Source organism: Diabrotica undecimpunctata, chromosome 7 (genome assembly GCF_040954645.1).
Source record: "Diabrotica undecimpunctata isolate CICGRU chromosome 7, icDiaUnde3, whole genome shotgun sequence".
In the NCBI taxonomy this organism is placed as follows: Eukaryota; Metazoa; Arthropoda; class Insecta; order Coleoptera; family Chrysomelidae; genus Diabrotica; species Diabrotica undecimpunctata.
Genome location: NC_092809.1, coordinates 50,277,323 through 50,305,190, shown reverse-complemented (window position 1 = coordinate 50,305,190; position 27,868 = coordinate 50,277,323). Strand labels below are relative to the sequence as shown.

At 32.0% G+C, this 27,868-nt stretch overlaps 1 protein-coding gene across 1 annotated transcript in view; it reads right to left on the bottom strand.

The window, feature by feature from the left end:
• Nucleotides 1-24,182, bottom strand: part of LOC140445316 (fumarate hydratase, mitochondrial-like) — a 33,900-nt gene extending 9,718 nt beyond the window's left edge. Inside the window, exons 1-3 of the mRNA XM_072537287.1 lie at nt 23,962-24,182; nt 23,627-23,752; nt 4,084-4,306 (exon numbers count right to left, since the gene is read on the bottom strand). Coding sequence (XP_072393388.1) covers nt 4,084-4,306; nt 23,627-23,752; nt 23,962-24,066 — 454 coding nt within the window. The 5' untranslated portion in view covers nt 24,067-24,182. The remainder of the gene's footprint in view (nt 1-4,083; nt 4,307-23,626; nt 23,753-23,961) is intronic.
• Nucleotides 24,183-27,868: the final 3,686 nt, after the last annotated feature.

The following is a 27,868-nucleotide window of genomic DNA, read 5'->3' as shown; positions in this document are numbered from 1 at the left end:
CGATCAATGATAGGTCAGTTTGTGCCTTTTGTTCGATTTACAGAAAGTCCTCGTAACGCCCCAATCTGCTGTAAGCGACTTTTATTACAAGAGTAAACTCGCCATATATAATTTTACAATTTATGATATGAGAAATAACAAAGGCTATTGTTATGTGTGGCACGATGTTCTTGCGAAAAGAGGGCCAAACGAAATAAGCAGTTGCATTTTACATTTTTTAAATCATCAAAAGGAAACCGGAGTAAAAAAGATTATTCTTTACTCTGATAACTATGGCAGACAAAACCGCAACCGTTTTCTTTTCTCACTGTTTTCTTATGCTTCTATCAATCTCAATATTCAAATAGTTCATCGATTCCTAGAAGCAGGGCATACACAAAACGAAGGAGACAACATGCATGCTGTTAAAAAGGTGAAATTAGAAAATTGGGATAAAGATAATGATGGAGAAAAGCTAAAGATAAGCAAGATTAACGAAGTGCACTTTTTATCAGATATGCCTCATAAAATGAAGCTATTTTCTTGTGGCATTTTAAATTAATTTATATTTAAATGGGAATAAGCCACAATTAAAGGTTAAAATACGTTTATTGACGTTTCAATTTCCACTTCGGAGAACGCACTTCGGAGAACGATTTCCGAAGTGGAAATTGAAACGTCAATAAACGTATTTTAACCTTTAATTGTGGCTTATTCCCATTTAAATATAAATTAATCATAAAATGAAGTTCAAATATGACTATGCCGATGAGCTGAAAATAATAACTTTAAAAAAGATTAAAAGAAATACAATAAAAAACGATAATTCTAAAGAATTACCTTGACTGTATACAAGCTTGCTTCCAATAAATGAGAAAAAAACAGTCTTCCTAGCATTCCTGAGGTTTACCATGAGTTTTATTTTTCCCTTAAGCCGAGAATGGGACGAAAATACAAAAGGGACAGAATATTAAAACGAGTGAAAATATGGAAGCAAAAAGTAACAACAATGAAGAATATGAACAAGATTCTAATTTTAGTTATTCCGATTAGTTCTAAGAATGTTTTTTATTAACATTTATTAAACAGTAATGTTTTTTTTTCAATAAATTTTTTTTTTTTTTAACATCCAATGTTTATTGCAATCTGTCTCATTATAAACAATAAGCAATATGTATATATGTACAATAACATAGTGGGAAGCTGCCCAGTGGCGAGCACCCAGGTAAAAGATAGCATAAATATAATCTATGATATATCAACTAATTTAAACTTTCACTTAACAAACAGAGTTTAATACAGGTAAACATCACTGACACACATATGAGAATTACAAGGCAAAAACACAAATTAAGGAAAGATTTAGAAAACACCTGAATAGAAACTTGTTATTTCACCGCACCATGACACTATGTTCTATTTTTCCTGATTTACTAGAGGTCCAAAGGGTCTGGTCGTTTTAATCTTCTTACGTGTGAAATGTTGAGCAGATCCGTGGCCAGCGGATTTGGATGGCAGGATAGTCTGTTCTTGTATACAGAGTTTACAGCAGATATTGCTTCGCAAACTGTTGGTAGCTGTAAATCGTGGTGTAATCTGTGGTTCGTGATATACCAAGGGGCATTACAGATCTGGCGCAGTACTTTCGATTGGAAACGTTGAAGTTTTTGTATGTTGGTATTACTTGCTGTACCCCAGATTTGTGCTGCATATTGCCATACCGGTTTTAAAATACATTTATATATCAGAAGTTTGTTCTCCAGGCTAAGATTTGATTTTCGACTCATGTACCAATACATTTTCCTGTAGATTAAGCTGAGTTGAAGGCGTTTCTTCCAGATGTGGATGCCCCAATTAAGTTTGCTATCCAAATGGATTCCTAAGTATTTAACGACGTTATTAACTGGTAGTGGAGTGTTGTTTATAGAAACCGGTGGCGCGACACCTTTTTTTAAAGTAAACGTTATTTGTGTTGATTTTAAACTGTTAACTTGGACCCGCCACAGCTTAAGCCAGCTCTCTAGTTTAAGTAGGTGATTTTGTAATACCTGGGCTGCTTCAGCTGCTGTAGAATTTGAAGCCATGATAACTGTGTCATCGGCATATGTAGCGATTGTTGTATTGGTCGTCGTTGGGAGATCTGATGTGAATATTAAGTAGAGGGTGGGTCCTAGTATGCTTCCTTGTGGAACTCCGGAACAAATTGGAAACAGTTAGGTTCTAAGAATGTTTTTTATTAACATTTATTAAACAGTAATGTTTTTTTTTTTCAATAAATCTGTTACTAAATCTAGAGTAAGTGTTTTTTTTTCCTTAAATGCTTCGACGAAAACTATAGTAAGTCTTCAAAATTTAGCAGAAAAACAAGTTTTTTTGTTGTTTAATTTGTGAAATCGCTTAAAACCCTTTATATAATAATATATCAAAAATTTAAGTGTGTAAGACGTATTTCTTCCAAAAATAATGCCATTTCTTAGAGCTGAATTTTTGCAAAAAATTTCCAAAAGCGATTATCTCAGTTCAACCAAAAGTGAGTTACAATAGTTTTCGTTGCATGGGTCGTTTTGTTCTGAAACGATACGTTTAATTAATAATACTAATAATATTAATTACATATTACTATAATTAATAATACGATTAATTTTTTCGCAAAATATATTTTTTATATATTTAATAAACAAAATCTTTATGTTAGTTTAGATTTAAACACCTAACGCCACCTAGGAAAGAAATCTGAACTACCAACTGACATAAATAAACTTATCAGACAGATAAAATATCAAATATTTATTTGCCTAATAAAGTACCGAATAGTTATCTGGAAGATAAATTGTGTCTATTGTAGTTTGTTATTATGTTGCAGGTTATCGCGAAATCAAAAATATAACCTAAATATTGTTGTTTATTGTGGGAGAGAGACATGAATCCGGTATTAGAAGATTTAATGAAATCGGGGAGTATGATGTTTAATGTTTATAAACTTAATGCAAGAATATAATATTTGAGGCAAAATCGACCATTTTAATTTTTGTAACGATAAAGACTTTTTTAAGAGGTTTAGATTAAGTAAACCGACAGTGATCTATATGCTGAGAATATATTGTAAATAGTTGTTAATAAAATATTATAAACGTAGGTATTCTACATCTTTTTCTTCACTTACTTTAGGCATTCAATAGGTTGTTACTTGGAGATTCTGATTATACAATGAAGCCATTTTTAAGGAGTCAACTAAGCAATCCATGAAGAAAATTTCTATAATGAAATCCATATTAAAACCAGATATGTAACTACCCTTTTACATAGGCATCTACAGCAATATTCTATAGCCTAGCGAGAGATCAAAAGTAAGACAATTTTGAAGATGAATTGCTAAATGAAGGCATTATTGAACTTTCTGAAGTTAAAGATGTTTGAGCAAACCTTATATAATATTTTAGTGTTATGGAGAAACCTTAGAAGAATCACTAATATACATGTATTATTTTTTTATTCGTTATTAAATTTTTCTTTACATAATTTAATTTATTCCTGCCACTACATATTGTATAATCAAAAGAGAACTAGGAAAATGGAAAAAGGAACACACCAAAATATTGGTGTGTAACGTAACGTAATTTGATTTGAACAGACGGGTACATTTTATTCTGTAAATAAATGTCTATCCTCCAGATAACTATCTGTCAGATAGGACAATATTTATCTGGAGGTTAAAAGACCGGATCTTTCATTTAAGAAGTTTATTTTAAACATTTAATTTTTAACTCTTTTGAAATTTTGTTAATCCTAAAATATTGGCTGCGAATTTGATGATCGATAAAAATATAATACAAAACTCGAGCTTTCCCAACAAATGAATTGCCAAACTAGAATTACGCTGGTTTTTGTACGTACATCGATTTCATAAGACGACTTTACGCAAAAGTTCAGCGATTCGAAATTGATTGCAGTGAATGTAGATGGCAATTAATTGGATCCCCCATCGCATGGTGACGGGCAAATCACTAGTTATATAATAAAACCTATGAACCAAATATTGACAGCCTATAATAAACCACATATACAAAGCAGACCTAAACACCAATATAAAATATGTTTATTTACCTATGGCTCTGTTACTGATGACTTCGTTAGTGTTCATGTTTGTCTGAGTACCGGATCCTGTTTGCCAGATTACGAGAGGAAAGTGTTCGGAATATAATTTTCCTGAAATGACCTCGTCTGCTGCTTGAGAGATGGCATCGGCAACTTTTGGGTCTAAACCGTAGTCTTTGTTCACAATTGCCGCTGCTTTCTTTAGAACCCCCATGGCAGTAATGACTGGATACTGAAAGAATAATGAATGAACATTTTTTCAACATTACATCTATCTGTATGACGTAATTTTTGCTCGTTTGTCCATTTCGTATATAATATTGATTAATACTGATTTGTATTTGATGATAAGTAGGATATTTGTTAATACGGCTACGGTTATTTCCTATAAGTTGAGAATCAAATTTGTAGGCAGTAGATTCTCAGAAATGTGAATGTGATAAAACGACATCTTTGCCAGTTTGTGATGATAGATATTCTAGCAATTTATATTTTAATCATTCACATGCAGCGAAAATATCATAGATTAATGATCGTTTTGTATTCGTTAAGGTATCTAATAAAATGTATTTTAAAAATCAATATTTATGTATAATATATTTATATAGAATATTTATATATAGAAAACATCTAAAAAGTAAGATAATATGACGTGTAAAACTCAAACATGACGATGTCTTGTCCTTAGGACCAGTAGAAAGGAATAGTAGATCAACGTTGCCATAAGATAGAGAGAGATAAATTGCTTATTGATTTCGTAGTTTAGCATTCGGTAGCGTATAGTTCACACTGTTGCAGTGAATTTTAAAAATTAATCTTAATATAGTATATATATGAGACTTATTTAACTGTTTAAAAAGAGCAAAGTATATAGAGTCGAAGCTCGATACGATACTTAAAAAAAACCGCGAAAGAAATGCTTCTACAAAATACGATAGATTTTTAATCTTACAAAGTAAGATTTGTAAAATTGTCACGGTTGAATTAAAACTGATTGTGGGGGGCAGCTGAATAATGGTTTTGGGCTGGTATTTTGTTAGACCGAAAAACTAAAGCAATTTTATTTGTTAAAAGTTTTTAGAATTTAAATATTATATTAGAGTCTTTCCCCAAGATTGTTTTTGTATTCAGTTTTTGTATCGCCTGCCGAACTTCATCAAAGCTTGGCAGATTATTTTGTTGGTTCTCTTTATATTCTTCGTCTGTTTCTTCATAATGGGTTGTCTTTAGTTTATATTTTGTTCTTTAACCCTAGAATACTAACCATCGTAATTTTTACGACGCAAAGGTCGTTGTTGTAGGATATTGTGGAAGGGGTACACCAGTAATGCACCAGTATCTCTCGTCCGCTTATCTATTCTTGCATTAGTGTATATCGAAACCTTTTACAAGTACAGTTACGCCTACATTATTAGTGAAGTGCCTGCAAATGAGCATAGCTTCGTAAATATTACGAAGGTAGGTAATAACGTTATAATTGCAGAAACAACGATATTATCAGTTTTGTTTTTTTTAGTGTAAAATATGAATACTAAAAATAGAGACATGCACAGACCTCTCACGTAGCGGGAGTAGTTGCAATTGTGCCTGGAAGAACTTTGGTCAGATGAATCGGATAACAATTCTGATAAATCAGAAAATGGATCTGAAACAGAAGATGCCGTTTTAGATGCATTCAGTCCATCTTAATCAGAGTTCAAACCATCAAGCGAAAATGACTCAGATTCCGACCATTACTTGCCATCCAGTAGTACGAAAAGAAAAAGAAGTTCTAAAATGAGTAATGAGTTGGAAAAACAGTTTACTTCAGTGTTTTCAAGAAAAGAAAGTAATAGCTCTAAAATCGACAACAAAAAGAAATATCCTGCTCAGCAAACTCCATCAAACGAAGAAGAATCTCCAGAAATTGTAGCTAAAGAGAAGCAAACTCGGTTGCCGTGAGTCTAAAAGGTAAAAATGGACACAGGTGGTCCTCTCAACCAAAGACCGCTACTAAAACTCCAAAACGTAACTTCGTACATTTTGTTCAAGTCCCCTCTGATAAAACCAAGGAAGCACAAACTCCCTTAGATGCTTTTCATTGTTTTATAAGTACAGAGTCTCTGGCAAAAATTGTAGGATATACAAATGCTGAAATTTCTGTTGGGGCACAAAAATATAAAGTCGAAAAACTTACAAATTCGAAAGTGACGAATTGCATGCACTCCTAGGACTACTTATTGTCGCTGCCCAAAAAGACAATCATTTAGCGACAAGACAAATGTTTAATGACAAAATTTCTTATAGAATGTTTACGTTTTGATGATAAAATGCCTAGACCAGACAGAAAACAAACAGACCTATTAGCAGCCATTAGTGAAATATGGGATAATCTTATATATAAACCCGGATCATACCTAACAATCGATGAGCAGCTACTGGCTTTTAGGGGAAGATGTCCTTTCTGGATGTATATCCCAAACAAGCCAGCCAAATATCGACTAAAAATAGTAATGCTGTGTGACGTAGGTCACACAGCATTACTATTGATACGGTACATTACTGTGATACGGTCATATTTGCAAGTGACATGGAAGATCTACAGTACATAATACAACATGTATACAATGCATGTGAAAGGTACGGACTGCAAATGAATCTCAAAAAAACGAAATCAATGATATTCTTAAAAAAACCATAAAATGTAGATAACCTGATCATCAATAATACAACGATCGAAAGAGTAACAACATATAAATATTTAGGAACGTGGCTAACCGGAGATGGAGATCAAACAAAAGAAATCAGATCTAGAATAGAAATGGCAAGAAACACGTTCATAAAATTGAAGAACTTACTTTGCAACCGTAACCTTAATCTAGAGATCCGCACAAGAATTTACGTTGTTACGTTTTTTCTACTTTACTATACGGCACGGAAGCGTGGACAATAAAACAGTCTGAAATCAAAAAATTAAACTCATTTGAGATGTGGTGCTACAGGAGAATCCACAGAATATCGTGGACTGAAAAACTAACTAATATAGAGGTATTACAAAGAATGAAGAATGTGAAGTCATAAAAGCTGTTAAAATTAGAAAGATTCAATATCTGGGTCATATAATGAGGGGCGAGAAGTACGTATTACTTAGATTAATTATGCAAGGGAAGATACAAGGGAAGAGAAATCCAGGACGACGCAAAATATCCTGGCTAAGAAATTTGAGAGAGTGGTTCGGTTGCAGCTCATTAGAATTATTCAGAAGCGCGGCCAATAAAATTAAAATAGCGATGATGATTTCCAACCTCCGATAGGAGAAGGAACCTGAAGAAGAAGTGACGTAGGTACCAAATATATGTTCGATGCAGAATTGTATTTAGGAAAGGGAGTTAAAACCAATGGACTGCCTCTAGGAGAATATTATGTAAAACAATTAACTCAGGGTGTGTACGGAAGTAACCGTAACATAACCATGGATAATTGGTGTAGGTCAGTAGCGCTAGCATCAGAACTCTTAAAACCTCCTTATAATTTAACTGTAGTTAGTACTCTACGGCAAAATAAAAGAGAAATACCTCCCGAGATGATAAATCTCAAAAATCGTGAAATTGGTCATTCCTTTTTGTGCTTCGATGATGAAAAAATAACGGTATCCTATAAGACAAAAGTAAATAAGTCTGTGCTACTTCTGTCGACAATCCACAACGGTTCAATAGAATGTGATCCAACTGGAAAGCCAGATATCATTAAATTTTATAATGCAACCAAGTACGGAATTTGACACATTTGACCTAATTTGCGGAAACATGAACATCTTCAGAAAAACAAGAAGATGACCTCTTTAGCCTGTTCTATGGTATGATAAATATAGCTTGCATAAACTCTTGGATAATTTATAATCATAACCAACAACGACAGCAGAAAAAAACCATTACCAGAAAAAAATTTATGGTCATTTTGTCTGAACAACTGACGAAACCTTGGCTACAGTATCGTGTAAATTGGCCAACTTTGAACCGCTCGGTAAAGTTGCTTATTGAAAATATTTTAAATCTGAAGCCGCAGCAAGAACGAATATGCCCTATTGTGTCAAAACGTGCCACGTGTCAATTTTGTCAGTCAAAAAAAACTTCGAATGACAACCGATCATTGCGAGCACTGCCGACGTCTATTTCGTGGTGAATATTTTTCGGTTTTAGAAACATCTCTTTGTTCAAAATAATTAGTAAAATTAAGATAAATAAAATACTTTTTCAGTGACCACAATTTTTTTCTCAGCGTAGTAAATTTTAGGATGGTTGTAAATAAAGGTAAAAATAAGGTTAGTATTCTAGGGTTAAATTAATTTACAAGATAGAAATTTGACTAAGAAAATATTGAAATAAATTATAAACATGACCATAATCTAAAAATAATGAAACTATTACAAGCAAATCTTTTACGAAAAAGAACTCACTTTGTAAACACATCCTGACCGATGTATAAGATTAACCTACATCACGGACCGTAAAAAGACCTGACAATTAAATATAAATCTCTTTCAAGTGAAAGCGATTTTTGTTACATAAGCCATTCTCTCGTTTAAGTGTAAAACAATACTGGTACCACCAGTTCTTGATCTAGAGTACGATTTCGTTGTACAAAGAAAGTAGAAATTGATTTTTATACAAATAAAGGAATGAATTTTACAAACAATATTCATATTTAGCTATATTTATTTTCATATGTGTCGTTCAATTCAAATGGAAAATGTTTTTTTTAGTTTTAATGCTTAACACGAAGGGAGGGTTAGGGCTAAAATATACATATTATCAATTTAGGTGACATCTCTGACTGGTTGCTGATTTTTATACAAGTCTCCCCATTTATATATCGCACTAATAATACAATAGTGTCGCAACTCAAAATGTTACGAAATTGACATAACAGTATATTCATACGTGAAATTGAATTCCCTATAAGTCAATAAAACTGTTGTTTTAATAGTGGAATAAATGAATAAGAGATAGAGACCATAAGACATTATTCATGACTGACAGACTGTTGTCATCCTTCTGATAATATCGCGTCATCTTTAGTTGCGACCAATAGTGATCGGGAACGCACGTGTTGCTTTGCTCATCATTTTGAGTTTCCACGTTCTTGCTGAATCAGGTATGTAACTTTGATAGCTACATTTGGAGTTATTACATTCTTGTTGATTTGAACCTAACCAACACATTGTTGTTTTTCTAGTTATTACACTATTAGTGATTTACACCAGCACTTTTTAAATTAATATTTTTACTAACAACACTATTATTGCTTCAGTTCATTATTTTTGACATGCTACATTATTGTTGAATCATCACTTTAAATCATTTTTGTTGTTGTTTGTAAAATATTTATTAATCATTATCTATTTGTCGATCATCGGATAGTAATAACTCATTAAAAATGTGTAGCAGTGTTATTAAGAAAGCTTACCAAGTACTTTATTTTATAAATTTAGAGTTACTACACTCTTTGTGACATTCTTGCATCAAGTACCTATATACTTAATATAATAATATTACTTGATTAATTTTTAGGTTCAATACCTGAGTTTATGGCAACAAATGTTGAGGATTGCGAGCAGGAAATCTCTTCACCGTCGTTATTGTGACTGGAGAGTACAAATAATGAACCTGGTGCCCAAATAGAAAACAGTGACGTTGCGAAAGTACAATCATCATCTATACCTTCACCATTTACGAGTCATCAAGTACTTCAAGAAATTGACCTAAACAGTGAAACGGCGAATGAGATTGGGAGTTGTACTCTGTAATATATAGAAAAAATTATACAGGCTATTCCTGGTAGAGAAATGGACTTTATATTTTATTCTGATAATTGTTGCGGACAGCAAAAAAATAAATACATCCTTACAGCATATGCGTACGCAGTACACAAAATGAATGTCAAAAGCATAACCCATAAATTTCTGATTCGCGGTCACTCTCAAAACGAAGGTGACAATTTGCACAGCGTCATAGAAAAGCAAGTAAAGCGTTTCATAAAATCTGGTCCAGTGTATGTCGCACAACAATATATGACATTAATTCAGACGGCTAAAAAGACAGGCAAACCGTATAGCGTGACTCAAATGACCAATGAAAAATTTTACAATCAGAAATTACTTCAAGAAGAGTGGGTTAACAATTTTAATGTCAATGAGGAGACAGACAAAATAAAATGGCGTGACATTAAGGTGTTTCGTGTTGAAAACGAACATCCATTTACTTTCTTTTATAAGAAAGTTTATAAAAAGTTTTCGTACGTAGCTTACGACGAACTGAAAACCAGACTTCGTTATTTGATAATGGTTTGACACGAGTGTACACAAGCAAGATACCTTTAACTCAAAATAGGAAAACTTACTATAAAGATTTGACCGATTAAAAATTAAAATTGTAATCAGTAATAATTGATTTTTAGACTGATTCAAACTAAGTTTAAATAATTTGTTTTTCTTAAGTATGTACTTTTAATTGACTACGAATTACTTAAATATGACTAGATTTTGTGTTCTTTTTTTGGAAGGTATTTTGTTAAATATATATATTAAGTACAAAATGTTCAAGAATACTGTATTTTGTTATCTGTACCTGAATTTGTTTGATTATAATATAAACGTAATTAAAAACAGTCTTGATTTATTTATTAATATCAAAAACAACAATTCTCGGTCATTGTTAACGTTTTATATAATCTCGTTAGATCCAATGTTAACAAATACCAAGAATCAGTTCCCAAAATTGTTGTAAGTCCAAAAACGAACGTAAACCGTAACACACGAAATATTTCATAAATAATCTCATAACTAAAAATAATATTTCATTTCGAACATTTTGCTTAGAGCAATACAGTGTTAACTCAAAATTTTTAAATAACTTCATTATCAGTATTTTGATTTAACTAAAAGTACAAAGAAACTTCCTTTAATATTAATTAGAAACATATTATGCATTCATATTTTTTTTACCTGCAATAGGAAATGATTAATGAGTTTTTCGTTGATTCTGAAAAATCATGTTTTTTGAGTTACGACACTATTGTATTATTAGTGCGATATGTTTAATGTTATTTTTTTTTCTGTTCATACATTACTTCACATATTTTTTGAGATCTTATATGCTATGAAATCAACTTTGTCTAGGTAGTCCTTTCCTTCTTTTTTTGATTATGGAATTTTAGGATTATCTTAGGCACTCGCTCATTATCCAGTCTCATAATGTGTAAGCGACCTAATGAAGCGGCTGATACTAGGTTTATTATACAATTATTCTAGCTTTTTCATTCCTCAGGGTATTCTCGAAGACTTTCATATGCGAATGAGCTGATCCGTAACTGATATGTTTATCTATAAAACCAGATAGATATTCGCCTAGCTTACCTTACGCAAATTTGTTTAGTATCTCTCCTAGCACTTTGGACAGTATCTTATAACAGGTATCCAACAGAACGATACCTGTAATTTTCACACATAACAATCTTTCCCACTTTCTAAGTATAGGACATATAGGCCCTTGATCCAGTTTTTAGCATATTTTTGTCTTCCCATATTCTATTGATAAGGTTATACACTTTTGTTATATTGCTACCACTATTTCGACTTCTACTGTACTTTTGTTAAATTTGAGACCTTTATTATATTCTTAATCTCTTGTTCACCAGGTAATTCTATTAGGTAATTATTGACATATTATCATATTAATTCCACCAGAATTCATTAAAAACGGACCAGAAAAACTTTTCGACATGCTCAACTGGTGTAAAAACAAGAAAGTAAGTGGTACCCGGCACAGGAAGAGTGGAAGGCGACCCACACAACTTAATTTATAAAAAAAAACGGCACGTGGCACTTAGGGAGTACCGACAGAAGTGAATACTTCTTATAGCGTCTTATTACTAAATGTGGGTTAATGAAATTTTATGTCTGTTTATTACTGAATTGTTAATATTGTTTTTCTCATAACACCACACATTTTAATTTAATTAAATTTTAAAAAATCTTAATATTTTTTCTTTTCAAATTGTTGTTAAATGATTTTAGTAATTTTCAAAATTTCATATGATGAATAGAATTTATTCATCATTTACATTTTCATTATAATGGATCTAAAAAAACAAAAAACGTGATGGTAAGGAAGGGAAGCATAGTTTTTTTATCGTCTATGCACGGAGGGATGGTTTTTAATTTAATTTATTTTATTTAATTCGATTCGAATCGATTCGATTAAATTTTTTATTTTTTTTTTAATTTTATCAAATTTTATTTGATTTTATTTAATTTTGTTTAATTTTAGTTAGTTTTATTTAATTTTATTTAGTTTTATTTAATTTTATTTAATTTTATTTAGTTTTATTTAATTTTATTTAATTTTATTTAATTTTATTTTATTTTTATAAGTATATGTATGTATATTATGTATGTTACTGTATACCGCAAGGTTACTGCAAGCAAAAAAGAAAATGAATTGGGCTGCCCCAATATAGAGGCACATCAGTAATTAACACTCTTAATGGGTTAAAGAAAAGGGAAGCCGACTATAGGTCAGGCTTCAGAACTGTAAGATCTTGTACACAGAACGTCTTTTGCTTGAAACAATCAATACTTATCAAAACTTATCTTATGTTCGTGGATCTAACGCAAGAAGAAAGACACTATATGAAACCAACATCAGTGAGACTCTCATAAAAACACTTAAAAATCTTTATAATGGGTTAAGTACAAGAATACAAATTGATAACAATATACCTATGATAGAAATTCTCTGTAAACGAAGGTCTGCGCCAAAGGTCCTGTGTATCACCTACAATGTTTAAAACATAATGTGCCCTTTAAATCAAAAGAAGTGGCAGCAGTAGCTTTGGTAGTGGCTTACCAAGCCGGAAGACCTGGTTCAATCCCCAACACTGCACCAGCAATTTTTCAATTCGACGCCGAGAACCTTATCATTAGATCTAAGCCGGGATAAGGTTATATGAACATAAGTGGAAGATTTACCATAAGCCTATTGTCTGCAGTATTCCCTGTACGCATTCTTAGTTGGACATGATTGGTCATTATCACCTGTTAGCAGACTTGGTGGAATGAGAATATCTGCTATAATTACTATTTCGAGAATTCCGACCTAATGAACTGTATTTTAGAATATCTTTGTAAGTATGTGCAATTACTGATGAGTGAGCAATTTATATTCTTTGTCGAAAGAAATCCTTGCGTTTTCTTATTATGATCAATCCATGTTATGAGTCAGTCTATAAAAATTAAATTGCTTCTGGCATTGTTTTAATACCTTGAACATGAAATCATAATTATCTAAATCGAAATGGAATAATTTATTAAAAGAATAAAAACATTCTATAACTAGAAACAAGTTTTATCGTTAGGTTATTGTTTACGAACATAAGACAAGGTTTGAATAGCTTAGTTGGGTTACCCGATAAGGTGATAACATTTATTTTTTATTTAGTATTTCTAATTGTGTAAATGGCATGACGTCCTGAATCATTATACTGATAAAATTTGTTGCTGAGAATGAAACTGTATTTATAGTTTGCAATCTAATATGTATGCTATAAAATGTATAATTTCTATTTATCGAAAATGTGGTTATTCTGGTTTTATAAACTTATAATAATCTCATCAAAGCATAACAAAACAATTATCACCAAAATATCTGCACACTACATTATCACAGTTGAATGCTTAAAATAATTCTTAGATAAATACTTAAATCTTTTAGCAATATACTGCGACATTATTCTATTAATATCTACTGAAAACATGTAAAATAAGGGGCTTAAAAGTTAGAGACATTGCTAGCATTCATTAAAAAAAATTGCCATAAAAAATTTTGTCATTTGTATATTATATGGAAGTAAACGTTTTTTATTCCCAAAATTGTATATTTTTAACCTGGGATGTATGCTTTGTCAAGTGTTCAACCTGTTTCTGAATGGACTGCCTAATTCTGATGTCACAATGAGCGGGACTTTTAAAAACCTTTCCAAACATTTCTAATTTGTGTGTATTTGTCCCTTGAGAAGTTGGAAATATGGTTGTTTTAATTGTTTTAAAAATAAATAAGGACTTAATAAGGGTTATGAACATTCATTATGTGCGTTTGGTATTATTTGTTGTTCGTGAATTTGTGAGATAAGAATATCAAAGTATTAAGATATTTACTATGAATGTTCGGATTTTAAGGTTGTCATTTTTTGATTTTTTGATTTTTAATTATTTTTTACTGTATTTCAAGGTATTTTGTTGTTGTTTTTATCGGGTTATTTCAAAATTATCAAAATAATCAATAAATCATTGAATATATTTACGAAGTTTAAAAATATTTAAATTAATGTCTTATTCTTTTTTAAGTGGTAGTGATTTTATCCAATAAAATACTAAATATATTCGTTTTCTCGTAGTTTAAATAGTTTATAGTAGTTTTGTTGTCATTACTGAAAAATTAAGTAATAACTATATATCTTCAACACATGTTTACTAGCCATTATATGTCCAGACCTAAAAAATAAACTCAAAACCTATGATAATATTCAAAAAACATTTTTTTAACACTAATTATGGCAATTTGATAAAAAGATTTCCACAGAATGTTATCTTACAAATTAAACTACGAGAAAACGAATATCTTTAGTCTTTTACAGGATAAAATCAATGACAACAAAAAAGAATAAAACATTAATTTAAATATTTTTTAACTTCGTAAATATATTCAATGATTTATTGATTAATTTTGAAATAACCCGAAAAAAACAATAACAAAATACCTTGAAATACAGTAAAAAATAATTAAAAATTTAATCAAAAATGACATAACCTTAAAATCTGAACATTCATAGTAAATATCTTAATACTTTGATATTCTTATCTCACAAATTAACGAATACCAAACGCACAGAATGAATGTTCATAACCAAAAGTACTTATTTGTTCTTCAAACAATTAAAAAAACCAATATTTCCAACTTTTCAAGGGACAAATACAAACAAACTGGAAATTTTTGAAAATGTTTTTAAAAGCCACGCCGATTGTAACGTCAGAGCTTTGGTAGTCCATTCTACAATGTTAAAATAATTTTCAGCACATTGAAATTGAAATTTTTATTGTGTCAAACTTCTAATTACCGTATATAAGTACATATATTTTTGATTTATACTATTTCACGAATTTACAGAGAAACCTAAAAGCACCAATGGTACCTTTGGGTGGGTTATTTTTGTCCCAGTAGTATATTATATTAAGAAAAATATTGAACAGAAAACTTTATTACGGCTGTGGAAAAAAATATATTTACATATAGTTACTATTAGGATTTAGTTTTAGCATTTAGTATTAGTTATTATTAGTATTTATTAAAATATAATGCATCTTAGCTAAAGCTAGGAGATCGTATCTATGGAAATGATAATTTTAATAAAATTTTGAGCTGGCCAATTGGTCTAAACCAGGGTCACACACTAAACACACACATTACGAAGATATAATAATGACATTCTTATTTTATTTCAGAATGTTAATAATAACAAAAAAATCTAGTTTCATTGCTATATTACAAAAAATAACACTATTTTTATAAATATGTAACCCATGTACGGTACGGAGTAAAACAAAATTTGCAAAGGGATATGTTTGTTGCGTTGTGCACATACGATGATGACCTCTATATAATAATCGAGACCATCAGAAAGGGAGGAAAATGTCTATGTTTAATTTAGAGCTCGTTGTTATCTCCTTTTCGCTATGGAGAATGTGTATTACCATTAATAAATAAAACCAAGAACACTATATGAAACTATTTAAAAAATAAAATCAATAAACAAATTATATACACATACAGAAGATTATATAAATCCCTAATATTTACAAATTAAAATATTCGTGATAAAGATACAAATAACCAGTAGTTATTCAAAACCCAGATTGTTTTAAAAAAGGTGAGCGAATTATCGTAAAAACACAGCTGTTTTCGAAAACTAAATATTATGAGACGAACTTTGGATATCTATATAGCACAAACCGCTTGTCTTCAAAATCATAACAGGAGCATGCTAAAATATGATACGGCAAGAAAGGCCAGTCGCAATGACTTTCACAGCAGATATATCTATGTAAAGTAATAGTAGAATTTTGTATATAAGACAAATAACATTATATAAATATAAATATATATATATATATATATATATATATATATATATATATATATATATATATATATATATATATATATATATACTCAGTGACATTAGAAGTGTTACACCCAGAAGGAATAATTTTTTGAACTTAATTTTTTTGGAACAGAATGAATATATTTAAAACATGCTATGATAACAATACCAATGTTTTATCTTTTCTTTTCTGTAAAAATAAAGTTTTATCTTTAATTTTTTTTTTGTGAAGAGACCAATTTGTGAAAACCGGTTCGTATAGAAATTTTTAGTTATTATTCGTCAGTCTAATTGTATTCAGTGTAAGAAAATGCCTCGAGTTCGACGACACCAAAATTACCACCATGTTAGCGATTGTGACAGGGGTAAAATTATTGCGTATAGAGATATGGGTTTGTCGTATCGCGAAATTGGCCGTCGTGTTAATTGTACGGCGATGACGGTTATGCGTGTATGTCGTGTGTGGACAAACGTAGGTAGAGGAACACGAAGAAAATCAACTGGTCAACCGAGGTGTACCACAGAGCGTCAAAATAGGCGCTTTAGATTACTAGCTCTGCCAGACCGTTTTGTTGCTACACGTCAAATTGCTGACCAATTGGAGTAATAGGTAGACCTGTTAGTATACGTACACTATACCGTCGTATTCGAGCCTTTGAACTGGTTTCATTCCGCCCACGACTAGTGCTTCCTTTGACTGCTGACCACTGTCATCAACGTTTGAATTGGTGCAGAGAACGGCAGCATTGGGTGGCAGAATGGCGTAATGTAGCATTCAGCGATGAATCACGATTCTGTTTAGGAATGCATGATGGTCGTAGGATGGTAAGACGCCGCCGTGGAGAGCGACGAGATATTGGGTTCGCTGTTAAGAGGCATGTACACATGACAGTTGGAGTAATGGTTTGAGGGGCTATTGCCTATGGTAGCCGATCACCACTTGTGTTTATTGGAGGCAATATGATAGCTGCGCGTTATGTTGATGACATCTTACAAACCACTATACTGCCTTATCTCGACGGCCGTCGAGACGTCCTTTTTCAGAAAGACAACGCGCGTCCCCATATTCCTAGTCAAACTATGGACTTTCTCCAAGAAGCTTTGCACCATCCTCCACAGACTATGGCACAGTTAATACATGAAGTTCAAGCTGCTTGGAACGAGGTGCCACAAGCAGACATCGATCATCTCATTTTGTCAATGCCTAGACGTATACAAAAGTGTATTCAGCTACGGGGTCGCCAAACACATTATTTTTTTTTTGTTACTTGTTAATAAAAATTCTTGACGTTATCGTTTCATTCTTGATGTAGATCTACCATGTGAGTTCAAGAAATTATTTCTTCTGGGTGTAACACTTCTTGTCACTGCGTATATAGAGATACAAAAGGTAACACAAAACTACAATTATCACACAATACCGTAAATACGTGTTTAAATAAACGTAAAATGTTCTGTTAATAATTCAAGTTAAATGTTCCAAATAAAGGTTAAAATGTCTCAATTCCCGGCAGAAGATTTAATAGAGTTCAGCACAGAAAAACATAAATTTGTAGCAAATAAACGTTTTTAAATATAACAGCAACAAAATGCATATGCCAGTAAACGATACTCGATATAGTAGCAAATAATTTTGGTAACAAATTGTATAGGTTGTACCTTACCCCAATAGAAAAATAGCTATCAAAAACTATGTCTTCTTGGACATATATCAACCACAATAGTATTGATGATGGTGGAGCGGCCGCCACCCCTAACTAAGACACGACTGTCTTGTTCGGCCGATGGAACGACTCTGCCTCAGAAAGGTGTTGGTTAACGAACTGTTTTTTAAAAGGTGGCGCTACGTGTGGGCGATAATTACCCAAGCGATCTGTAACTTTAACGAAATACACCCCTTTTTTTAGGCTTCATTGTTAACAACAATGTATGAAAGAGCAGTCTTTTGTTTGCAACTTTACAACCGTCTATTGTTGGACAATGTCTGGGTGTTTGTAAGCGAAATCTTGGCTAACTATGCGGGGAGAATCAAAACTAACAAAATGTTTATATATCTGTCTGTTAATATTTTAACAATGTTTATATACAGATGCGAAACTGTAACAATCTTATACATACAACACATCTATTTTGTCTTTCTTTTCTTTTTGCGCACCGTTTTCCAAATTCTATAATGGGTAAATGACCATCAGCATCACCTAATTGCTTGCTTGTTTTTGAAATCTTCCCGAAGTTCATCGTTTGCATGTCTTTTTTGTTAGTTTTTTACCATATTTAGCCATTTCTTAAAGCTAAAAAGTTAATAAACTCATTGCTTTTCTATTATTATCCACCTATTTACAACTACTAACATTACCAATCTATAGAATATTTTCTTCCACCACTTGGACGATTTCCTTTCCAATTCATATACAGTGGTTTTTGATCGGCTGGATCTATTCCTATAAAGTTTTGGTAAAAGGAAATACATAATCTTTTCACCAGACTTTTGTTTGCATTATACCATCTCGACATTATTTGGGTGATAATTTCTCATGAATATAACCTCTTTTGCATCATATTTAGTAAATATTACGATACAAATACAAAATCGCCTCTCTATAGTTTGCTAATTACGATGCTTAGGAACATCTTCCTATTTTTATTGCAAGTTCCGCGAGCGGTAAATTTTATATCTTTGAAAAAGTTGACAGAGGTAAAATATGTGCCAAAAAATAATACTACACTGGATGGTTTTATTCTTTAAATACTTAAACGCAAAGCTTTCACCTACTGTTTCAACTTGTTTGGCAGGTTCAAATCCAGTATACAAATTCATATCATATTAGTAAAAGAGTCGCAACTAACCCATATTTTGATTCCACGTTTGACATATTTCATCGGCAAGTATTGCTTCAAAAACGATTTACCTTTGAAACTATTCATATTTTCATCAATAGACTGACGACAACTATCTTCCCTATATTTTGATTTGATCTCTAAAAACGAAACGAACAAGCTGAATTTTGCTGAGAATGTTAATTTTGGGACCCTAAAAAAGATGCAACAAAGCATTCCACCTCGATGGGGGAAAATAGGAAAACATCGATTTACCAAGAATCTATACGCCGTAGAAAAAAATGTTTCAAACAAGAAGTGTAGCTTAGATCATTTTTAACAAAAATGTTTATTAACACTTTTGTGTAGAATGAACCGTTCTTTTAGAAACAATGCTTGAAGCGACAGGCGTATTTGAATACCAATTACGTGCGCAAAATCAATTTTTCAAATTAAATTTGTATCAACTCGACGGTAAAAATTCGGTATGTTTTGATTAGAGCGTCCTTTGATCAATATGAAGCATTTGAAATCTCACGTCACGGCAAATGCTTCCGCCAAGACGGGATTGAGTGGATTTGTAGATGAAGTTATGTAGTTTTAAAAAACGTACTTGCGCAATCGAAAAGAAGCAATTTTAACTGTTTTAGGGCGTTTGTAATGTGAAAATTTTAAATCAGCGTTTTTTAGGCATATTTCAAGTGGCTCATATTTTTTGCCAGAACTCATATTCGAAATTTGATGTTATGGGTTTTGAAGATTAGGCTGTAACAATTTAAATTTCAAACTGACTGGTCACTGGAAGTGATACATTTTAATTATCTCATGAGAATCATAAAAATGGCAAAAGTCACACAACATTTATTTATTTAACAGCTTTATAGAAACTGACTTCATTTTCAGCAAAATGCAAAAATTTCATACGAAAGCTATATCTTCACCTTTAAAACGCATTTTGATTTTTATCGATAGAACACTCTGTTCAATAGATATCGAATTTTTACCGTCGAGTTGATACAAATTTAATTTAAAAATTAATTTCGCACACATAACTGGCATTCAAAATCGTCGGTCGCTTCATGCGTTGTTTCTGGGAGAATCGTTCATTCTAATTAAAAATTTTGTTCAAAATTATCTCAGCTACATTTTCCCATTTTGCAAATTTTTTGGGGACCCAAAATTGGCATTCTCAGCAAAATTCAGCTAGTTTATATAATTTTTAGAGGTTCAGTGGCATTTTTGTCTTTGACAACTGGACTATTATATATACACTCAGGTGCAAAAAAATCGATCCATTCCTTATTTCTTATTTATTTGAAGTTGTATAATTTTAGAGACATTAAATTACGTATGTAAATTTAGATGTACCCTCGTATACGAGAAATAAAATAATATTTTTAATATTGCTTTTTATATTTCTTAAAACAAATTGGTATTTAAGGTTTTTGTTAAAAAGGGTCTGAAGCAAGTAGATATTTATTGAATGTTGTTTTTAATTCAACAACCATACTAGTGTAGTGATTTTATTTTCAAAACGTGTTATATTTTTATTTAATTATCCTTCCTAAATGTCTCTAACTCCGACAGATGCTGCAAGCTCGGAGACTTTAGTTCAAGATGGTCATAGCCAATATTATGCAGCTGAAATGTTGGGTGTTAGTCGATCTTCGGTTCAAAGAGCAGTTCGGCGTTTTAGCGACACCGGTAACTTCACAAGAAGACCAGGATCAGGTCGTAGAAGGGTAACATCCGAAAGAGATGATCGATTTCTGGTCTCATCATGTTTGAGAAATCGGCATCTAACTTCATTTGAACTGGCAAATCGTCTGAGCGAAGTGAGAAATGTGGATGTAAGCAGATGGGCAGTTCGGCGATGACTTGTAGAAGCTAATTTATTATTCAGAAGGTCAGCACTATCTCCAATATTATCCATAGAACATCGCAGAGCTAGCCTTGCTTTTGCAAGAGAACATGAAAACTGGAGTGATGCAGATTGGGGCAATGTATTGTTCTCAGATGAGTCCAGATTTTGTCTAAGGTCACCAGACGGCCGAGAAAGGGTTTGGAGAAGACACGGAGAGCGATATTTTCAATGTAATATTGCAGAAAGAATAAGTTATCGGGGGGCTCCGTTATGGTTTGGGCTGGTATCAGTTCATAAGCCCATACTGAATTAGTTATTGTAGAAAGAGGTTCTATGACTGCTGTATGATACATAACAAGTATTTTAGATCAGCATGTGGTACCTTTTGCTCCTTTCATTGGACCTAATTTTATTTTTTTGGCCAGCTGAACTGGCCAGCTTGCAGGCACGATCTCAATCCCATAGGACATCTATGGGATATGATGGGAAGACGTCTTCAAACACGAGTACCCCGTCCAAACAACTTGGCTGAACTTCTGGATCAATTTGATATCCAGAGGTTAATTACCTCAATGCCTAGACGTGTACTGGCTGTTATAAGGGCCCGAGGGGGAAACACTAGATATTAATTCATTATCAATGTTTTTCTTAATTTCAGAAAGTTTTGAATATTCCTGTATGTTTGAGTTTTGGCGTATGTCTCTATAAATAAATGATTTATTTATATATCGTATACTTTTACATATATACCTGATTTAAAACTAATATCTTCAAATGTTTTCTTTTTTCAGCAAATAATACCCATGGATTGATTTTTTTGCACCTGAGTGTAGTTTTGAAATAAGAAATGTAAATCTGTTTTGAGACATATTATTTAAAAATGATTAAAAAAATATGCCCGACTTGACCAGTAATGTTTCACTTTTGGCAGTTTATTGAAGCATATTACAAAAAAAATTAAATTAGGACCATATCTTTTCCAACATTCGTCTGTTTTTTTGTTTACCTTATTTTCTTGCTCAAAGATTTTAGTTTTTTCATGGGTGATTTATTATAGTTAATAATAAACTAATATAGTTAATAAAGAGAAGATTTTCAACTTTGACGAATAATAATAAACTAATATAGTTAATAATAAAGGGAAAAGGTTTCTAAGTATTCCCAACTTTGATGAATTTTGTCCAATATGTTTGTAAATGGTGCAATATTTCTCTGATAGATATCAAATTTTGGTTTGAAGTTTTCCAGTACCTACTGGCGATCAAATATCTTGGTCTATGTTTTGCATTTTGATTTATTCACATTTTAATGTTTTGTCTTGAAGACTGTCAGTATATTCCTCATTCTTCTCATGTTTTCATAATCAGATCATTCATATAATGTCTTCCTCATTACAATTATATTCTTTTTCTGATGAACTAGCTTCAAAATCTGGATCTCTTGAATCATTATTGGATGGATAAATATGATTATGAGCAACAATACATTGTGTTATATATAGGCCAGTCCTTAAGTAGGAATTCTGGCCTGTACAGAAAAATGTTAGCAGATGTGGGGTATTACACTTTGGTTGCATTCATGGTGTGTAGGCTAAATCATGTAGAACATGATAGGGATTCATGCAAGTGTATGGAGTTTATACATGTGCTTAAAAGAAGGATAATACAAGTTGTAGTTAACCAAGGTTGGTGAAGGATACAAATTTTGGTATGTAGGGAAAAGTAACATTATCAATGGAGTTGGCTGATAGAGAAATGAAAGATAATATAAGTTGTAAGAATGAGTGAGAATAATAGTGTCAGTTAAACTTATACTTGATAAAGAAGTGTTAAATGTTGTGTGTGTAGACTCCTTAAAAGGTCTGGATGAAAATGAAAGAAAAGCTTTCTATGATCGATTATTAGATACACTGAGTGATATTAACACATTCTTTTAAAAGAGAGAATGTTAACTTATCCCATACAAAAGCCTCAGGGCTTTTTTATGTGATAAGCAATGGTTAGCCTTGGAAAGAAATTGGTTACATTTAGCAAAAATCCTCTGCCTCATGCCTCATAAAAAAATCTTAATATCAGCAAATCTATTGTTCTACAGTCAATTCTTGAGCCTAATTCAAATTGATAGTTACTGTATGGTAATCTGGCAATCTAAATCTTATCTTTAATAGGCTTCCAAGAAATACTAGACAATAAACTATAGTTAGACAAATTTAGTCTGTGGTTAACCATTAGGATCTAAATTTAGTTGAAATAGAGATTTATCAAAAATGTAGGTTATATGAAACCTAAAAACTATGTATAATTAAAGACTAAAACAAGGATATGATATACAAAATAGAAACTAGTAGTAGAATCATTCATTGTCAAAAATGTCTGCTATAATACATATCTTGGTACAGTGAAATGTACTAATTACCAGAATTTAAAAAAGTCACATATTAATTTATTACTGTTGTATTGTAATGTATTGATGTAGTAATTTATACAAATAACAGTTTTTTTCTTCATGTTTTTATATTATTTACTGAAATAGTTGTCCATTTAGGAACTTAATAAAAAAGGTAACAAACTTACAATACACTGGTGTAATAGACTATAGTATATACAAATAGTACTATACTTAAAAAGTATTACAACTTTATATTATAAATAATATAAAAGGTAAATTTGTACTTACGGGCATTCGCTCGAATTCGCCTCCAATGGGGAAATTCATAATAGATCTAACAGTTTGCGCTCCATAATACTTATCCACCGGCACTTTCAGCTCTCCAAAGGTGTCTTGTTCAACTCTGTAGTCAGCCTGAAAATCTTGAACTCTTACATTTTTGTACTTACAGTGGGCACAGTGTTTACATTTACAATCATGTCCTTTATGCATATTAAAATATTTGTAACAATATTTTAATACTGCAATTTACTGTCAAAAATTCGTTAGAATGATTGTCAAGTTTGATTTGACTAAATACATTTCAAATATTATAGACTATTTGCCGATGACATAACACCTACCATATTTGCTATTTGAGGGGTGAAAGATTCTCTGTAATTTCTGAACACTGTTGTAATTCTCGATCCCAACCGACGGCTGGGACTGTATAGTCTTGATAAAGCCATGATTATTTTATTTTATTTATGCGATTCTAGCTTCACCCCTGACCCTTTCTCCTCCCGAAGAAAAGCAGCAGTTTGGTTCAAAACACTACACACAAGGACACCTAGTGGCCGTAGGAACTTACCAAATTTGACAGTACCTGTCATAAAATTATCGGGAGAATAAATTTTACCAACTGCAGATTTCATAAAATGTGTTGAATTGTAGGCAACTCACATTACGACAAACACTTTGTTAGAAATACAGTATTTAAATATCGTTATTGGAAAGCAGCATATAAAAATCGAAATAAGCAAAGGACTTAATAGTTAGAAAAATGATTATTTCAAAAACTACTATCACGATGATTAAAGAGAATTTAGTCACTCTGGTGGGGCATTATTGTTATTTTGTCGGGAATCTTTTAATTACTACACAAAATACCAGAAGAAAAAGTAGTGCTTTTAGTTATTCGATATTTTTATCTAGGACTAGCACTTTCATTGCCATTCTTCCTCTATGACCTGGAACTCACAGCATTGCAACGCTGTTATATTCCGCCAGTCTGTCGACTGTTGAGTTCATGCATAGTATACTGTGGTTCATGCATCGAGCAAAAAGACAAGTTCATGTCGACATTCCCACACTAGCCTAGAGTCCACCTTAGGGAAGGCGTCCACCAAGCAGATATGACAAGTGCCAAGTAGCAAGTAGCGCGCGTCTATCATGTTATTTAAATTGTAACCAATGCAAACTAATGATTCAGCGCACAAAAAAATGACAAATTGTTCTACTTTTTGCCACGTTTTGGCCATGGAAAAAAATTGCAAAAGAAATGAAGGCAACAAGTAAAGTATAGTAATAATTTTTACTAATAATATAATAACAATATTTATTTCTATTAATTATTATACACCGTGGTTCAAATTAAAGAAAACATTATTTATTCATCAATAACTTTTTTGATTAGCCGATCTGTTTTAATTCTTTAATAACTAAAAACATGACATGTTTTTATTGGCATGTCCAATTTTATCTAGATATTTTAAACACGACCAGACTTTAAGTTATAAACCATAAAGTTTTGTCTAGACTAGAGATGACTGTGTCCCTCATAAGCGGGTGCAAAACTAATCGGTTTAGCCTAAAAATAAGTCAATGTATTTTTGATTAGCTCGTCTATCTGAATTTTCGTAATAAAAAAAGCTGCATAAAATGTTTTCGTTCTAAAAAAAATGTTAGCTTGTACTGTAAAACTGTAAGGTTTAGAAGAATAAAACTACTCGTTACGATATTTATTAGGAAAAAACGAATAAGGCAAGAGATGAGGGCTAAAAACAATATATCTTTTATATATATCTTTTAAAAAGCTGCATAAAATGCTTTCGTTCTAAAAAAAATGTTAGCTTGTACTGTAAAACTGTAAGGTTTAGAAGAATAAAACTATTCGTTACGATATTTATTAGGAAAAAAAAACGAATAAGGCAAGAGATGAGGGCTAAAAACACTATATCTTTTTACTAAAATACCCTATTTTTATTTACCTATCTATCTATTTTATGCACAAAGCCATGATACTATGATCAACAAGATAGGATCTTCCCGTAGCACAAAATCGGTCGTGTTCGCGCATGCCGTCATTGGAGAGTAGAATTTAAATTCTTGCTAAAGTTAAATGGGATTTTTATGCATTCTGTGATGAAATTACTCAATTAGCAAAATAATAATATTAAATAAAGGTTTAATAATTACAGTAATCGTACACAAAAGGATATCTCCAAACTATTTATTAAAGATTATTTATTGACACATACAAAAAACTGACATTACGAACGTGCTTATCTTCTTAATCATAGTATCATGCACAAAGCTATAAAACACAGTGGCCGTTATGCCAAGGCTGATTAAAAAAATTACATAGCCTATTTCTTATTTCTAATGCACCATTTGTTGGCCTGCGATGCCTCTCTGGTTGTATTGGATTATTATTGGCTATAATATGCTCTTTCAATTGGAATGTAGGATTAGTAAAAACTCTACCATGAACACGTATAAAATTGTATAACACACAAATAGCTTGAATGATGCTATCAATCTTGTCAATATTGCAACATATGCGTTTCCGATATATTCAAATATTCCTTTGTCATTTGTTAATTGTGTTCTGGGATATGGTTTGTAGCATTTGCAAATTCTATCTATCTATACAAGGATTTTTACAGCTGTCGCCGCCTTCCTTTTTTCGGCCAACGTCTCCAGTTATTTCTGTTCTGCCATTCTCCATCTCTAAGGCCTCGTCCACTTCATCCCTCCATGATCTTCGGAGTCTACCTCTTTTCCTCCTTACTATTGGGCTCCAATCCGAAATCTTTGCTATCCACCTTGTATGATCTGTTCTTCTCATATGTCCATACCAAATTAAACGTTTTTCTTCGATGTAGCTGAGTATGTCTTGTTCTACTGCCATTCTTCGTTTTATCTCCTCATTTCTAATGCGATCCATTTTTGTCACTCTGCAGCTTCTTCTCATGAACTCCATTTCAGTTGCTGTGATTTTGGACCTGTTTCGTTTATTTATTACCCAATTCTCTGCTCCATAGGTCATTATACTGCGTACCAAGGTGTTATAAATTCTTTTCTGTATTTCTGGTAATATGTCTATCCCACCGTACCCCGTTCATTTGTTTAATACATGTTCTTGTCTGTGCTAATCTGCTGGTTATCTCTTGCTCGGTGGTTCCATTTTTTGAGAGTATGAATCCTAAATATTTGAATTTGTCAGTGCCGTTAATTTCCCTATTATCGTCCATTTCCAAATTTCTCAGTGGTTCTTGCTCTGTTGTTAAATATTCGGTCTTTTCTAGATTTATTTCCAGTCCATTTTTTGTGTATTCCTTTTCTAATTTTCGCAGCATATAGCACAGATCTTCTTCATCTTGAGCCGTTATCACTTGGTCATCTTCAAAGCTTAATGTGTATAAGAAGTTGTCCCGGATTGGTATTCTCATCCCTTCACATTTCCTTTTCCATGGTTTTAATATTTGTTCGAGGAATATCTTGAACAGTATCGGAGATGTAGAGCATCCCTGCAATAAGGTTTTTTATGGTCTTAAATTCGTTGGAGTATTTATTGCCGGTTTTAACTCTTACCTTGTTGTTGTTGTAAAGGTTTTTTACGGCTTCTATTAACCTCTGAGTTATTCCGATTTCCTTCATCGTGTTCCATAGTTGTTTTCTGGGGACCGTGTCATATGCCTTTTTTAAATCTATGAATGCCATATGTACTGGTCTATTTTTTGCCATTTTTTTTTCAATTAATTGTTGGAGTGTATAAATCTGGTATATGCAAGATCTTCCTGCCGTGAACCCCGCCTGATCTTCGATTTTATTTGAGATAGATTTTTCCAGTTTTTCTTTCAGTATTTTTCCATATAACCTGCCCATACATGCATTTGCAAATTCCTTGGAATATATTGAAATCCCATCGTATATGTATTTTCAATTCCTTTTTGCGTCGCTGAGATAATGTAAGCACATTTTTGGAGTTTGTTGATATACCACGGACGCGTATTCTTTAGTTCTAGTATAAAGTTAATTGTAAAGTTCAATGTTTAGTTGCAGTCTAATTCTGCCTGTTTCTGTTGTTTAAGAAGCCCAGTCCAAAGTTTGTTTTCCAAACTTTCAACATCAAGTTTGTATTTGTCCTAAGAAGCCGTCTGAGAGCATCTTTCACAGTTTGGAGATGGATTTGACCGTGTGGCAGAGAAGGTAACCCCAGAAATCTTTTAAAGTGCAATTTAGTGCAATCAAGGTAACTTTTTTTGT